Here is a 16,747-nt window from a genome sequence, read left to right on the forward strand (position 1 = left end):
CTTACCAAGGTTAGTTAGAAAAGTTAGGCTTTATTTGTGAGGAAATGGAGCGTACGGCTATGCGCAATAGTGGTCTCATTGGGGCCAGGGTGCCTATCTTACTATAGGTATAGGTTTAAAGCTTGCGAAGTGTGCAGTTGGCTTCTAAAAGGAAAAGGTCAACGTAAGTATTCATCGTCAAGTCAGGGGCTCCTCTGGCTTCTGTTGAGATGAGTGTTTTTTCCCAACAACGAAGGAAGATAGGGATCAAACAAATAATATCTCGTTAATTATTAAAATTTGAATATAAGGAATCAATTTCTGGGACATCAGGCATTAGAAGAAATTGGCTGAAGATGAAAAGACAGATGAGCGGAAAGTGAAAAGACACAAAAAAATGGAAAATAAAGACTGTAGAACTAGTGATAAAGGCAGAAAGATGCCATTTGAAGATTATTTGGGGCTGCTCTAAATTAAAATTCTGAGTGTCAAATCCTCTTTCTTTTATGCCCCCCACCCCTACCACTGCATTTGCTCTAGGCATCAGATTTCCTGTTTTGGCCTTAGGGAGCACTTTTGGACTTAAGTACCTTCTGTTTGGAGGTCACACTGGGGTTTGTCAGGCAGAACAGTTATGCTGCTTCATTTTTCTAGGCTCTAGGCTCATCCATTGCTTGGGTTGGGAGCTCAGTCACCCAGGACCTCCAAAGAGATCCATCATGCTAGAATAATCTCAAACCCAGCCAGTGGATGTAGAGAGGTTGATGTGGAATTACAGAAGGGTCCCAACCCCAGTATTTATTTTTCTCAGAGCTGTTTTGCCACCCAAGTCCGTGGGGCAAGCATCCCTGAGATAAGTGGGCTACACTCTCCTGTTAACTTCTTCAAAACTTCTTGGTACAGTTGCCTTCTAATCTGGGGCTGATATCTACACCATGCCCAGCTGCTTCTCCCAACTCTTGGAATGCCTTGTCACCTCCACTTCCCTCCATCTGCCTCCTCTGAGGAGTAACAAAATGCTTCCCTGCTCCCTCAGAAACCCAGAGCATACACTTGACTGGCAGCAGGGTAAAGGCCAGAAACTTAAGGTCTTCATTCCCTGTACTTACCGCACTGCGTAGGGAGAGGAAGGTATAGGGTGACAGCTCTTTTCCATTCCCTACCTCTCATGCCAAGCCCCCAAACTCAAGACACAGTCACATTCACTCACAGTCATACGCACAATCATGCACACACAGCGGCGAAGAGAAGGGGGATGGGGAGAAAGGGAAGTTTGCACCAAACAGCTCATGAATGCAACTTGAAAGATTTCACACGGCAAAGGGCAAAAAAAAAACACACACATAAATTTAAAAATAAAGAAGTACATGCCCCTCCCCACAGTCTCTTTCTTCATCCGGGGGCTGGCTCAGCCCCTCCATGTAAACCCAGAAGCTTCCTACTCCCTCTATCCGGCTGGAGCTTTTACAGGGCCTGGGTCTTCAGTTCAACAGGTTCCCCTGTGACCTCTGGTTGTCCATTGGACTCACTGGGCCTGGAACCCTTGAGAATAGACAGTCTCTCAGAAACACTCTTGAGCCGAGGGAAGAGGAGAAAGTCATAAAGGAGACTGCCCAGGCCTGCTCCAATGACCGGGCCCACCCAGTACACCTGTAGGAAGAGGAAAAAAACAATCAGGTTTGGGCAGCGGATGAAGAGCAAGGTTGCTCTTTTTCCAATCCCGTTGTTGTAAAACAGACATCCTGCACTTAGCACATACAATTGGGCGCTATTTAAGCAGAAGTCAGTGTTCGTTTTAAAACTCCTAGATTGCTCCATAGCCTGCACTTCAGAATTCATTTCTTTTCTGACTTATTAAGTTATTCCTTTATCCCATAGCTTCTTAGCACATGTATATTCTATTTTTTTGCTATCAATTTGTACTAGTTTCCATATTGCTTTTTGTTTTGTCTTTTAATATTTATTTATTTGGCTGCCCAAGGTCTTTGTTGCAGCGTGGAGGATCTAGTTCCCTGATGTGGAACCAAACCTGGACCCCCTGCATTGGGAGCTCAGAGTCTTAGCCACTGGGCCACCAGGGAAGTCCCTCCATATTGCTTTTAAAATTTCTTTTTACCTGTAGTAAATTACACAGAACATAAAATTTACCATCTTAACCATTTCTAATTGTACAGTTCAGTAGTGTTCAGTATATTCATGTTGTTGTATAGCCCATCTCCAGAAACTTTTTTATCTTACAAAACTGAAACTCAACACCTATTAAACAACTTCCCATATCCCCTACTCCCTAGCCCCTGTTACCTACCATTTGGCTTGTTTCAATGAATGTGACCATTCTAAATACCTCATATAGGTAGAATTATATAATATGAGTCTTTTTCTGATTGGCTTATTTGAGCATAATGTCCTGAAGTTTCCTCCATGTTTTATTTACCATGTATAGAATTTCCTTCTTTTTTAAGACTGAATACTGTTTCATTGTATGTATATACTACATTTCGTTTATCTTTTCATCTGTGTGGGGCACTTGGATTGCTTCCACCTTTTGGCTATTGTGAATAATGCTACCTTGAAAATGAGTGTACCAGCTTTGAAAAATCTTTTGAATTATTTACATATGCTTGACTGGCATAGGGCCAGACAGTACAAAAATAGCCAATTTTTATTGAGGACTTACTCTGTATCAGATTCTGTGCTAAATATTCCATACATATGATTTTCACATTTATTTCTCATAATATCCTGTTTTGTACTTAAGGAAACCAAGGTGCAGAAGGATTGAGTTATTTGTCATGGTCACACATGAGGCTAGTGACGTGCAGAACAGGGACAAGGCCGAGGCCATTCGTGCTTGTACACGTCCCAGCCTCTTGAGAGTAGAAGCTTTTGTCTTCCTGTTCAGTAGTCTGTCCTCATAGCTCCTAGTTTTGGAATCCAGCGAATATTTAGTGTAAAAAAACAAAAAACAAAAAAAGCCCTGACTAACTAGTGAAGGAACAATATGAGCAAGAGTCCATCTTTCTAGCAAAATAATGAATCCTGCTCACACAGGCAGGCAAGCTCTGTGACAGGCCCCTTAGCTGAGGGCTGGTAGAACAGTCAGCACATCCAGATAGGAAGCAGGAACCAAACCTAGAACCTGCAGTCCACACCCATCCAGGAGGCCTTCAGGATCTGGCCCTCCTCCTCTCACTCACCCAGTGGTTGGTGAAGTTTCTGGTAAGAATGGCAGGAGCAAAGGAGCGGGCAGGGTTCATGCCTGCACCAGTATAATACATCTGCAAAAGACACAGTTGTAACTGACACACTTTTCCCCCCTACTCCAGCCCAGCTTCTCTCCCACCACCCACCTGTCCTCCAAGGGTTGGCACTTTGTCTGTAGCCAGCAGCAAGTAAGGATGACAATGTGCATGGAAGTCCCACCGTGGGGTCACTAATGCTCATCGGAGGACAGACTATGGGTTCCCTGGCAAAGCCCCTGTCTTCCCAGAAGGCATGCCTTTCTACAGTGGGGTCAAGAAGGACTAGCTACAGCTGTCACTAGAGAGGGGAACGCTGCAGGGTTCGTTCCTCTGTGCTGTCTGATACAGAGGGAGGGGGATCATGTTCATGTTTGACAGTGAAGTGAGCAGGAAGAATGCTTAGAAGTTGGCAAAGGTTTGGGGGCCCTGGAGTTTTAAAACTAGAAGTTGCTCCTTTCTCCTGCTTACCCCAAAGAGGTGCCCCAGGGTGAGGGAGAAGCCAACGGCCAGGGCCACGGAGCCCAGGCGGCCATTCCGCCTCTCGTCGTATGTGGCAAAGATGCAGAGCACGAACTGGAGCGTCAGGAAGATCTCCACTATGGTGGCCTGGCCCACACTCACCCCAGGGTGCAACTGGGCAAAGGAAGAAGAAGAGAGGCAGTGTCTCAGGGCTGCCACAGCCTTACCTCCTCATGGCTTCCCAGGCAGGAACCCCTTTATGGCATCCGTTCCCTGGAGAGGAACGATATTAGCACCTCCTTCACAGTAATTGTATTTGCTCCTTAATTGCTCCTACTAATATTCCTGCATAGTAGAAATAAATGTACCCATTTATATGGATGAGGAAACTGAGACCCCATAAAGTAAAATAAGTTTCCTCAAGAACCTGCTAGGTGCCAGAAGAAAAGCTGGGACCCGAACTCAGGTCCAGGGCTTGATGACTTCCATACCCCTCCACAGTACGTGTTGATCCTCCCCATCCTAAACATCCACACACCACACACACACAATGTCCCAGACCCCCGAGGAATTGATTTACCTGCACAGGAGGAAGTCAAGGCACCAAGTCCCCCAGCCCCACTCAGCCAACCATTACCGTGTTAAGTGCTAGGTTTCCTCGGACGGCAGGTGGGGTAACACTGTAGAGCACGGCGGCCCCAGCCACGGCTCCCAGGAGTTGGGCGACCATGTAGCAGATGGCACGGAGCAGGGACATCTGGGAGCCCACAAGGAAGGCGAAAGTGACTGCAGGGTTGACATGGGCTCCACTGATGTGGCCCACAGCCTGCACCAGTGTAGCCAGGGCCAGGCCAAAGGCCAGAGCCACCTGCAAGACATGCAGGGGTCCAGGGGTCCAGCGCAGCGAGGCCCCCAGTCCAAAGAAGACATAGAAGAGGCTGGCAAAGAACTCAGCAAATATGGCCCTCCAGAAGGAGGCTGACCGCAGTTCCCACATGGCAGGGGGGATGGGCACAACGCCTGGGTCCCTGACACCCCCCTGACCTGATCTGGGTGGACAGTCCCCTTTATAGAGGACTTTTAATCCCTGGGAGGGGCAGGCTGAGGTGACTGGCCCAGCCTCTTAACCCCTTCACAGCTGCAGCGGGCAGGCCTGCTCTGGTGCCTCAGATAAAGCTGCAGCACTTCCCCCTCCTCCTCAATTGGGAGATGAGCAGAGCCACGGGTGTGAGGGTGGGAACGGGGTCAGGGCTGGTGTGAGGCTCCAAGAAGAAAGGACCAAGAACAGGGGGCCTGAGGAGTCTGCCTTTCTCTTCACGTCAAAGTTGGGGTTCATAGTCCTGACTGACATCTGTATTAGAGCTTTCCTCAACTCTGCTGGGAAGGTTAGTGAAGCTGAGTTCACTTCACAGAGCATGAGGCTATGCTTCTGGGGGCCTCTAGGCGCCTCTGAACTGGCCAGGGGTAAGGGTGGGGGTGGGGGTCAGGAGTGGAGTCTGGCAGGGAAGCTGGATAACTGAAGAGAATTCTTTAGTTCTCTGGGATTAGGGGGCCTTCTCCCATTGGCTGGTTTGGGCTGGAATCTGTGGACCCTGCAGCCCTGGGACAGAATAGTTCTGCTGCGTCTGGCTTTCTCTGAGCCCGGGCTCCCTACCCCTGACGCATGCCAGCACCTCTCTTTCCAAGCCCTCAGCCTGGCCTTTTACTTTTATTATTTATTTATTTGCTATATCACATGGCTTGCAGGGTTTTAGTTCCCCAACCAGGGATCAAACCCATGCCCCCGACAGTGGCAGCACGGAGTCCTAACCCCTGGACCACCAGGAAAGTCCCAGCCTGGCCTTTTAAACCACAGGGAAAAACCTATTTTCCATGGATAGGTTGGGGAGATATTGGGGAGCTGGGAGAGGAAATGAAAGTGTGAAAGTGTTGATCGCTCAGTCATATCCGACTCTTTGCAACCCCATGGACTGTACCTGGCCAGGCTCCTCTGTCCACGGAATTTTCCAGGCCAGAATACTGGAATGGGTTGCCATTCCTTTCTCCAGGGGATCTTCCCTACCCAAGGACCAAACCCAGGTCTCCCACATTACAGGCTAATTCTTTACCATCTGAGCCACCAGGGAGAGGAGAAGAGAGGTTAGTAATTAAATCTCAGAATCAGCTTGTACTTCATCTTTCCTAATTCATAAGGTCCTAGCAGGAAGTACTGAAGGAAGGAAATTGAGTCTTGCCTATGAAGCACAGGAGGGTCTAATACCCCCTAAACTGGCTATGATCAGGACATTATTAAAGTCTTAAATCTTGACCCTTAGGGAAGGGTCTGGGGATGTGGGTATCTGGGGCAGCAAGGTGGTCAAGGAGAGAGAAAAGGACAAGATGGGGAAGAAAAGCTTGGACAAAGAAATTCAGTTGTGGCCAGGCTTAGTGAGGAAGTTGGCAGTCTAGTGGTGGGGGCTGTGTGGTGGAGAAGGCAGAAGGGAACACACTGTTAGCTTTCAACATCTCCACATGGTGGCTAGTCACAGAGGCCACAAGCTGTTCCCGTGTGAAGTACAGGAATTGGGAGTCACATGTAGGCCAATGAGAAGGGGATGTCATGAACAAATGACTATTCTGTGTACTTGAAATCCATATATAACAGCAGGAACAACAAAAACCCTGGCTTTACCACTTTCTAGGTAGGCAAGTTATCTCCACTAGATATAAACTCAAGGAGGGCAGGGACTTGTCAATTTGCTCATCTCTGCAAACCCCGTGCTTGACACACACTATGCAGTAAATAAATACTCATTGAATAAATCAGTATAAGTCCTCTGAGCCTTCTGGTTGGCTTCAGTCAACCAGAGGTGCTCACAGTGAAGGGAGGGACTCATTGTTTCACTCCTAATCATCGCTATGAACCTGGGTTTCAGGAGTCAGAGAGGCAAAGAAGAAAGCTAGTGTGCAGATCTGGAAGACAGTGAGAAGAATTCTAGGAAAGCCAAGGTAAAGACAGTCCATCCTTCACCATAAACAGTCAAGCAGTGAGCAGGTCCCAGTGGTGAGCCAGCACTTGGGTCACTGGAATCGGCAAAGGAAAGCATCTTTGAGGAATTGCATGGGAGTGCAGGGGATTCCTAGGTCAACACTCCTGGGATCACCCAGGACACACAGTGTTCAACTTGGTCTTCTTTTCTGGTTAGTTTGTTCACTTTTTTGCTATCATTCTACTTCATTCTTTTTAAAAATATTTTTGGCTACATCCAGATTGGCATGTGGGATCTTAGTTCCCCAACCAGGGACTGAACCCATGCCCCCTGTTATTGGACGTGTGGCGTCCAACCATTGGATCGCCAGGGAATTCCCCACTACGCCATTCTTGTGTTGGGAGTTATTTTCGGGGGTTGACAATGAAGTTTACTCCTGCATTCTCCACATTTCTCTCTTCCGGCTTTAAGTAAACCTACAAACATTTTTTAAAATGCTTTTTAAAAATTATTTATGTATTTATTTTTGGCTGGGTCTTCACTGCTGTGTGGGGTTGCGGTGGCTTCTCCTGTTGCTGAGCGTGGGCTCTAGGGTACATAGGGTCAGCAGTTGCGGCACATGGGCTCAGTAGTTGCGGCTCTCGGACTCCGGAGCACAGGATCAGTAATTGTGGCGCATGCGCTGAGCACGGGCTTAGTTGCTCCGGGGTGGCATGTGGGATCTTCCCGGACCAGAGAAGACTGTGTCTCCTGCGTTGGCAGGTGGATTCTTTACCACTGAGCCACCAGGGAAGCCTCTTGCAAACATTTTTGAAGTTTTTTCCACTAGGAACTATGGAAATGGAGAAAAGGAACTTGTAAAAAAACAAACCTGGGGTAGTTACAAAGTTATTTCAAGTCTTCATGGCTTGTAATAGTAATCCATTCTAGAGTCTCCTCTATCTCTACAGTTGATTCAGTTATTTTTGGTTACTAACCATCAGCCTTTCAACTTATTTCTGTTCCTGGGGCTAGTGAGCCTGTTTACTCCCCATGTCAGAAGACCCCATTTCTGTCCCATAGAGGTGCCGTGGAAGCATAATCCATACGACCAAGGAGCAAGTGAGTCTGTAAAGTGTAGGGAATCTTCAGGCAGAGCAATTTGCCTTGCTGCATTTCTGTACAGTGGTCCCGTGTGATGACTACAGCTTCCTCTGAGGTTGCCTAGGACCGACTCTCTACCTTTCTGAAGCTACTCCCTAGCCACCCTGTATCCCCTGGACCCAAAGAATAACCCAAGTTTGAGTTCCACAAAAAAATCTACTTTGCTGACAAATGGAGAGAGTTGTTGTTCAGTCACTCAGTCGTATCTGACTCTTGTGACCCCGTGGACTGCAGCATGCCTGGCCTCCCTGTCCACTGTCTCCTGGAGGGAGTAGCATGGGAATATATACACTACCATATGTAGAATGGATAGATGGTGGGAATTTGATGTGTGACTCAGGGAGCTCAAGTCAGTGTTCTGTGACAACAGAGAGGGGTGGTGGGAGGTGGGAGGTGGGAGGGAGATTCAAGAAGGAGGGTATGTATGTATACCTATGGCTGATGCATGTTAATGTATGGCAGAAACCAGCACGATATTGTAAAGCATTTATCCTTCAATTAGAAAGAAATTTAAAAAAAAGAAACACAAAAAATCCACTTTGTTGATCATACAGAATTGTATGAGGATAAGATGATATACACCTAAGCAATACATCCATGTTAAGTTGACTGCCTTGAAATATAAATGAACTGACTCATGCATTAATCAGATATAAACACAATTTCATGCTTATCAAGTATGGACCATCCTCTCTAGCAATTACAGTGTGGGTGAATAGTGATACGGTACTGAGGGGCTGGGTGACCATCTGTAGCTGCTTCCACCACGTGGAATCTCCATTCCAGCCCTGTACTTAGAATGCCAGGTCAGCATTTAACCCAGCTCCATTGTGTGGACAGTTTCAGTAGGACAAAGGCCCCAGCACAGCACAAGCTAGCCTAGCAGCCCCTTTGGCTGGCTCCTGAGGGCCCCCCTTCTCTCTCTTTCTCTGGTAATGCTTTGCTGACTGCTGACTCCTGGCAAAGTCCAGAACAATCACCAAGCTCTGAGGGCATCATCCCTCTCCCACTCATATTTAAGGGCTCCAATTAGCACTTGTATCAGGCCAGGGCCCCTGCGTTTTAGAAACGGGGTAATCCAAGAAATAGAGTAGATAGTCTAGTCTACCCTGTCCTTGGAAGGATTGATGCTGAAGCTGAAACTCCAATACTTTGGCTATCTGATGCAAAGAACTGACTCATTGGAAAAGACCCTGATGCTGGGAAAGATTGAAGGTGGGAGGAGAAGGGGATGACAAAGGATGAGATGGTTGGATGGCATCACCGACTCGATGGACATGGGTTTGAGCAAGCTTGGGGAGTTGGGATGGACAGGGAATCCTGGTGTGCTGCAGTTCATGAGGTCACAGAGTAGGAAACGACTGAGCGACTGAACTGAACTGACCCTGTCCTCGCCTCCTTCTCGACTTTCTTTCCTGTGGAGTCAGATGTAACCCAAGCCAGGCAGACCAATGTTTGCTATGGGTCAGGTCCTGTTCTAAGCACTTTTATATCTCATATACTGGTATTCCCTAGGATCACACCTTCAGCTTATTCCCTACTTACTCTAGTTTACATCCTCTCCTTGGATGACTTCATCTAAGTCATCCCCTCCCTTGAAATTTATATCCAGATACCTACAGAATGTCTTCACCTACTTGGGTGTCCCACAGACCACAAATTCAGCCTGTTCAAAACTGAAATTAATTAATTATCTTTCCCCATCCAAACATGTTTTTCCTTCTGTATCCCATTCAAAAAATTTTTTATTATAGTTGCTTTATAATGTTGTGCTAGTTTCTGCTGTACAATGAAGTGAATCAGCTATATGTATACATATATCCCCTCCCTCGTGGGTTTCCCTCGCCCCCCTTCCCTGGCTGTATCCTCTCATTAAGTCAGAAACCTATGAATCAAGTTTCCTTCTCCTGCCTCTCAATCCCATCTAACAATAACCACAATTCCATCAGTTCTACTTTTTGGATAGCTGAGCCCACACCAAAGACTTGTTTCTAGTCTCATCCCCTCCAATTCACCTTCCATGTTGCTGTCAGCTCTCTGTTTGTAAAAGGACCTGTAATTTGTCATTACCCTGTGCTCCCTTTAACAACTCTTGTATGCCTGAAAAACATTCTTATCAGGGCATATATGACTCTTCATCATTCGGCCTCAACTTTTCTAACTACTCCTTATCTCCCTAGCGTGTGACTCTGGGAATACTGTGCTTCTTGTTGTTCGTCTAACACCCACTCTATTTCATAAGCCAGTGCTTTATCCTAAGCTGTTCCCTCTAGCTTAAATGTCTTTTCCTTTTTTGTCAAGTAAAATTCTATCTCTTCCTAATTATTTATTATGCATGGAAATGTTCAAGAGTTAATTACTTGTTCATTAGCAATGAGGCAGATAGATCAACAGAATAAGGGTGAGTTTATCAGATAGATAGTCTGTGAAAGTGAAATAATCCAAGAGATAACAGGTAAGAAACTATTCCCTGAGCAGGGAATAAAGTAATACAGGTGTGGTCTGACCGCGTGAGGAACATGGAATGATCACTTCAGCTCTTAGGACCAGGAGGAACAGAAGGAGAAGTCCTACAGAAATACAACCCTGGAAATTTCTCATCACTGAGTGCTGTGTTAAGTTGATTCAGTCCTGTCCGATTCTTGGTGAGTCTATAGATGGTAGCCCGCCAGGCTCCTAGCTTAATGGGATTCTCCAGTTAAGAATACTGGAGTGGGTTGTGATGGCCTCTTCCAGGGGATCTTCCTGACCGAGGGATCAAACCTGCATCCTTGTCTCCTGTATTGGCAGGTGAGTTCTTTACCACTAGAGTCACCTGGGAGAGGATGACTCTACTGAAGGAAAAGTCACCTTCACACATGTGCTTCTAGTGTTGAAGAGAATGGAAACCTCTCTTGGAACACCCTAATAGGGATGGAAAGGCTGAGCCAGGCTGACCCCTGGTGGAAGGAATGAGCTAGTGCGTGCAAGAACGTTGGCACAAAACTCCCTTATGTATTCCTTTATTCAAAAACAGTGAACACTTACTCTATACTAAGGGGAACATTGAGACGCAGGAGCACAGAGTACAAAGGACTAAATGCCCCTTATGAGTTCACAACCGAATGGGTGGGCTAGCCTCTTTAAATGTTCCCTCAGCCTCACTGAGGAGAATGGAAGACCAGGTGAAAAGCCAATGCAGCAGACCAGGGGAGAAATAATAATAACAATAACAATCAGATATGTGAGAAGCTGGAATCAAGATTTCTGGGAGAAATATCAACAATCTCAGATATGCAGTGACACCACCTTTATGGCAGAAAGTGAAGAACTAAAGAGCTTCTTGATGAGAGTGAAAAAGTTGGCTTGAAACTCAACATTCAGAAAACTAAGATCATGGCATCTGGTCCCATCACTTCATGGCAAATAGATGGGGAAACAATGGAAACAGTGACAGACTTTATTTTAAGGGCTCCAAAATCACTGCCGATGGTGACTGCACTCATGAAATTAAAAGACATTTGCTCCTTGGAAGAAAAGCTATGACCAACCTAGACAGCATATTAAAAAGCAGAGACATTACTTTGCCAACAAAGATCCGTCTAGTCAAAGCTATCATTTTTCCAGTAGTTATGTATGGATGTGAGAATTGGGCTACAAAGAAAGCTGAGTGCTGAAGAATTGACGCTTTTGAACTGTGGTGTTGGAGAAGACTCTTGAGAGTCCCTTGGACTGCAAGGAGATCCAACCAGTCAATCCTAAAGGAAATCAGTCCTGAATCTTCATTTGAAAGACTGATGTTGAAGCTGAAACTCCAATACTTTGGCCACCTGTGAAGAACTGACTCATTGGAAAAGACCCTGATGCTGGGAAAGATTGAAGGCAGGAGGGGAAGGGGATGACAGAGGATGAGATGGTTGGATGGCATTACCAACTCAATGGCCATGAGTTTGAGCAAGCTCCGGGAGTTGCTGATGGACAGGGAAGCCTGGCGTGCTGCAGTCCATGGGGTGGCAAAGAGTCAGAGACGACTAAGCGACTGAACTGAACTGATATATGTGAAGTGAGAGAGACAAAGAAGTCAAGGACTTCCAGCTTTCTGGCCTGGGCACCATTGTGGGTTACAGTTCACCAAGTCAAGGGATAGAGGAAGAAAAAGTGTGTAGGAAAGCAAAATTAGCTTAACCACCTTTGTTTTGCAAGCCATAGATATGGCTTCTGGGAAGGCTCTTCCCAACAATCCCTCATGTACTACTCAATCAGAGGCTTCTCCTTTGCTTCCTGAGCATCCTATAACCACTTCAATCACAGCACATAGTCCATGATAATGCAGCTGCCAATATTCTCATCAACCTTCCCACTAGATTCATAGACTTTTGAAAGAAGAACTGTGCTTTGTGGGAAAAAGATGTTAAGCAGCAGTCATATCATGTAAAACCTTGTAACAGTGCAAGGGAATTTGATGCAGGCATAGTAAAACATTTAAGTAGAGAAAAACAAACAAAAAAACCCAAAAGATAAAAGTAGTGTGGCGTGAACAGATTTGTGATTTAAAAATATCATTCTGAGGCTTCCCTGCTGGCTCAGTTATAAAGAATCCATCTGCCAGTGTAGGAGACGCGGGTTTGATCCCTGATCTGGGAAGATCCACATGTCGCATAGCAACTAAGCCTGAGCACCACAACCGACCCTGTGCTCCAGAGCCCTTGAGCCGCAATAACTGAAACCCCCTGTGCTCCAGAGGAGAAGCCACCGCAGTGAGAAACCGGGGCACGGTGACCATAGGGTAGCCCCTACTCACAGCAACTAGAGAAAAGCCCATACAGCAATGAAAACCTAGCACAGCCAAAAATAAATAAAACTTAAAAAAAATCACCCTGACTGTAGTGTGAACACTGGAAGACAGGTGGAAGTTGGGAGACCAATTTAGAGGCGACCACATTACCACATTTAAAACAAGAAAGTCCCCGTTCAGGTCAAGGATGACAGTCCCTGAACCAGGGACATTGCCACAGGCCCAGTAGTTGGAACTCTGGAATAAGAGAATCATTTTTGGTAAATTAGGCCTGAAAGACTTGAAATCCCTTTTTCGGGGGAATAGGAGGAAGATGGTGATGCCAGAATCTTGGCTGTCTATGTGCTAATGCCAAACAAAAATAGGGAGCCGGAGTTATGGAGGAGAAGGAAAGAGTGGTTTTATTTCTTTGCCAGGCAAAGGGGGACTGCAGTAGGCTAATGCCTCAAGAACTGTCCCACTCCCCTTTCCTCCTACCCCTCCAGTGTGGAGGAAGAGGTTATATAGTCAGGCAAGTGTATGTGATAAGAATCAAGGCGGTAAGTCACACATGCTTCTTTCTTTGCGAAGTTTCAAGAGTGGGGTTGTTGACAATAATAGGGTGTGTGCTGGTCTTAACAACCAGTCTCCTAATCTTGATGAGCTTTAATATTGCCTCAGGTGGTTTTGTGGCTGATCTGCCCTTTGGAACTCAAGTCATGGAAGCTGGAGTCCTGTTTACAAGAAATGGGAGACAAAAAGGCCTCTGTGCCCGGGAGCCCCACAGGACACTGGTTAGCATCAGTGGGATGTTATTTGGGTGGCCAGTAGAGTGTTGAGAAGAGGCTTTATAATTCTAGAAAGCAGGGATATAGAGACTCAAGCAAATAAAAACGTTCAAAATGTAGGCCCTCAATAATCACCCACTTAACTGATCCATTCTGAACTAAAATAGTGATATTTTGGGGTAAGCTGAGAAAACCAAATATTGAGTTAAACCTTCCCTTGCCAGCTCTGAAAACACAAAACCAACATTTATTAATATTTATTGTTAACAACCGCCACTTACCCAGTGGTTGTTATTTGTCAAGATGTACTCTAGGGTATTCTCTCATTTAACTTTTACTATGGTTGACAGCTAGAAACCTTTTTTTCAATGAGACTATTATGGCACGGAAAAATTAAGTGGTTTTGAACTGTGGTGTTGGAGAAGACTCTTGAGAGTCCCGTGGACTGCAAGGAGATCCAACCAATCCTAAAGGAACTCAGTCTTGAATATTCATTGGAAGGACTGATGCTGAAGCTCCAATACTTTGGCCACCTGATGTGAAGAACTGACTCATTGGAAAAGACCCTGATGTTGGGAAAGATTGAAGGCAAGAGGAGAAGGGGACGACAGAGGATGAGATGGTTGGATGGCATCACATACTCGATGAACATGAGTTTGAGCAAGCTCCAGGAGCTGGTGATGGAGGGAAGCCTGGCGTGCTGCAGTCCATGGGGTCGCAGAGTCGGAAATGACTGAGCCACTGAAAAACAACAACAACACAGGTGGTGGGCTCGAATCCAATCATTGTTTAATTCTAAAATCTATACTTATAACCATCTTGCTACACTCCCTAAACGTCCTATTTAGTTAAAATAAGAACAGCATTCCTCTCCGCAAAATAACCGATTAGCCAACCCCCGAGGGAACAGAAACAGAACTCACCAAAATGGCGGTTCTTACGTCATCACACTGCGCGGCGCGCTCTCGAGCGCCACGTGCGAGAGGAGAAGGCGGGCAGATTGGGGGGGGGGGGTCTCAGCTGGGGGCGTGCCCTGTTCATCCGTGGCGCAAGATGGCGCTCCCCTTTGCACGTTCGTTGTGTCTGTGCCGCCGGGGAGCCAAACGATTGGGGGCTGCCGCCGCGGAAGCCCGCAGAGGTAGGATTCTATGCTTTTACTCTCTTTTACGTCCGAAATAGTTTCCGTCTGATATTCCTGGAGCCCGCGGGAGAAACATTCCCAGCCCCTTCGACTCATTCCCGTCCTCCACCTGCGTTCCAAACGCGGGACACTGGTTTCTTTAAATTACACGGCTTCTCCAGTCCGAGTTTTTCGGCTCCTTGGGCTGCCCGTACTAAACCGTCCCCACTCTCTTGTCCGCTCGACATTCTGACTCTTCCGTGTTTCCTCGTGATTTGTCTGCCTGTTTTACATCGGCTCGTATATGTTCTAGAGTTCTAGCTCACGTCATTATCCAGTTTTTTTGCTCTGCCCGCAGGCATCAGTTTCAAATTGGAAGAAAAGACAGCCCACAGCAGCCTGTTACTCTTCAAAGGTGACACAGGGGTCAAATACGGCATGGTGGGATTGGAGCCCACAAAATTAGCCCTTAATGTGGAGCGCTTCCGGGAGTGGGCAGTTGTGCTGGCAGACACAGCTGTCACCAGTGGCAGGCATTACTGGGAGGTGACAGTGAAGCGCTCTCAGCAGTTCCGGATAGGAGTGGCAGATGTGGACATGTCTCGCGATAGCTGCATCGGTGTTGACGATCGTTCCTGGGTGTTCACCTATGCTCAGCGCAAGTGGCACACCATGTTGGCCAACGAGAAAGCCCCAGTTGAGGGCATGGGGCAGCCAGAGAAGGTGGGGCTGCTGCTGGAGTATGAGGCCCAGAAGCTGAGCCTGGTGGATGTGAGCCGGATTGCTGTGGTCCACATACTACAGACAGATTTCCGGGGTCCAGTGGTGCCTGCCTTTGCCCTTTGGGATGGAGAGCTGCTGACCCATTCAGGGCTTCAGGTACCTGAAGGGCTCTAGTATGTCCATGACTGGAGTCCCTAATCACTCTCTTGGCCTGCCTCCTGCTCCAAGTGTCTGAAACCTTTTAACTGTGCCCGAAGAAACTGCTGGCTCCCAAAATTCAGAGATGGGTCCTCTGTGCAATATTTGTTATCTTCCTTTCTCCTACCTTGTGAAAGCTAGGCATACGGCCACGCTCTCCCCTCCCCCAAACCACTGCCAATTTCCTAAGCTACTATGAATGTACTTTCTCTGACTTGCATCCTTCAATCTCTCTGCCTCCCTGTGTCCAGGCCTTTCTCAGACTGTATTCAGTCCTGGGGGTCTTACCCTTCAGCTTTGTTTGAATTTCATTACTGTGCTACCTCTCCCTCCGTTTGCCCACATGTAACTCGTTTGTTTTGGGGGCTCTACCTAATCTCTCCAGAGTAAATCCTTTCTACCTCTGGCTGGAGGAGTGGTGCCGTGAATGACTTGGCCCTTTCTGTACAGCACATACAGAGTTTGGGCTCTGGCTCCCTCGGGAAGTGCTTTACTGACTGTGTCAGGATGAGAACAGAGCCCTCCTTCCCTAATGCCTCAGTGTTAAGACTCTCAGCCCCACACAGCTGCAGGTCTCCTCACCCTGAGTCCATCTGCCTTAATTGCACACCTCTGATACCTGGTCATCAGTTGCAATCACTGGACCAGTTACAATCATGACCAAAGGGGAAGAGACACATGGGGGATATTGAGGGAATTAGTGCTAGAAACTTTATTCTCCAGGCGGTCCATCTTCATTTCAGCTACAGTTTTGACTTCCAGAGCAAGGAAGGAGGCCTAAGGTCTTACACAATTCACTTGGGGGTTTGTTCAGACCCGAGCAGTTGCCCCCACTTGGCAGCAGAATACACTTAATCTAAAGCAGTATTTGGGATTGAGGAAAACCTAGTGGGGTGAGTATGTATGTGAAATATGTATTCTTTGGGCTCTGTCTGACCCTGTGGTTCCATCTTACTCTACAATACCTTTATGATGGCGATGCAGCTGGGTGGCCCTAGGGGAGAAAGAGAAGGACTGGGTCTGGCAAAAATAATTTGTGTAATTAAAGTTTATTTGAGCACAAAATACTTTCTTTGTCTATAAAATTGCTATTAGCAGTAGCAGCAGCACTTCTGGCCAAGGGGGAAGTCTCCAGACTACTAAAGCCTGGTACATAGCTCCCTCTTCTGTGTATATATACACGTGTGATGTGGCTAGAGCCCCTCCACCAGACTGTCTCTCAGAATGGCTTCTTCGGAGAGAACAGGGGACCTGCGTGAAGACCTGGGATGATCTGGAGTGGGCTAAGCCGTTAGTCTGTACTTTTAAGAAGCCCACAATCTTTGCAGATAGCTGTACTGCAGGTGTCCACAAAGGCACTTCTCTATACTCTT

General features: G+C 46.8%; 2 protein-coding genes across 3 annotated transcripts; one reads left to right on the plus strand and one right to left on the minus strand.

Moving 5' to 3' along the window:
- Window positions 1–10: 10 nt before the first annotated feature.
- Window positions 11–5,796, minus strand: MIP (major intrinsic protein of lens fiber). Of its 2 annotated transcripts, XM_055578015.1 has the most exons (5): window positions 5,657–5,796; window positions 4,318–4,437; window positions 3,690–3,854; window positions 3,177–3,257; window positions 11–1,629 (listed from the first exon to the last, which is right to left on the minus strand). In XM_055578015.1, the coding sequence occupies exons 1-5, from the start codon at window positions 5,768–5,770 to the stop codon at window positions 1,444–1,446; spliced, it is 666 nt and encodes a 221-aa protein (XP_055433990.1). In that variant the 5' UTR covers window positions 5,771–5,796; the 3' UTR covers window positions 11–1,443. The 2 variants fall into 2 exon arrangements, with proteins under 2 accessions (XP_055433990.1, XP_055433979.1); XM_055578004.1 differs by lacking the exon at window positions 5,657–5,796 and having other exon boundaries at window positions 4,318–4,819.
- Window positions 5,797–14,269: 8,473 nt separating this feature from the next.
- On the plus strand, window positions 14,270–16,439 carry SPRYD4 (SPRY domain containing 4). The gene is made up of 2 exons (XM_055578202.1): window positions 14,270–14,471; window positions 14,812–16,439. The coding sequence occupies exons 1-2, from the start codon at window positions 14,387–14,389 to the stop codon at window positions 15,348–15,350; spliced, it is 624 nt and encodes a 207-aa protein (XP_055434177.1). The 5' UTR covers window positions 14,270–14,386; the 3' UTR covers window positions 15,351–16,439.
- Window positions 16,440–16,747: the final 308 nt, after the last annotated feature.

The sequence above is a fragment of the Bubalus kerabau genome, chromosome 1 (genome assembly GCF_029407905.1).
Source record: "Bubalus kerabau isolate K-KA32 ecotype Philippines breed swamp buffalo chromosome 1, PCC_UOA_SB_1v2, whole genome shotgun sequence".
Lineage (NCBI taxonomy): Eukaryota > Metazoa > Chordata > Mammalia > Artiodactyla > Bovidae > Bubalus > Bubalus kerabau.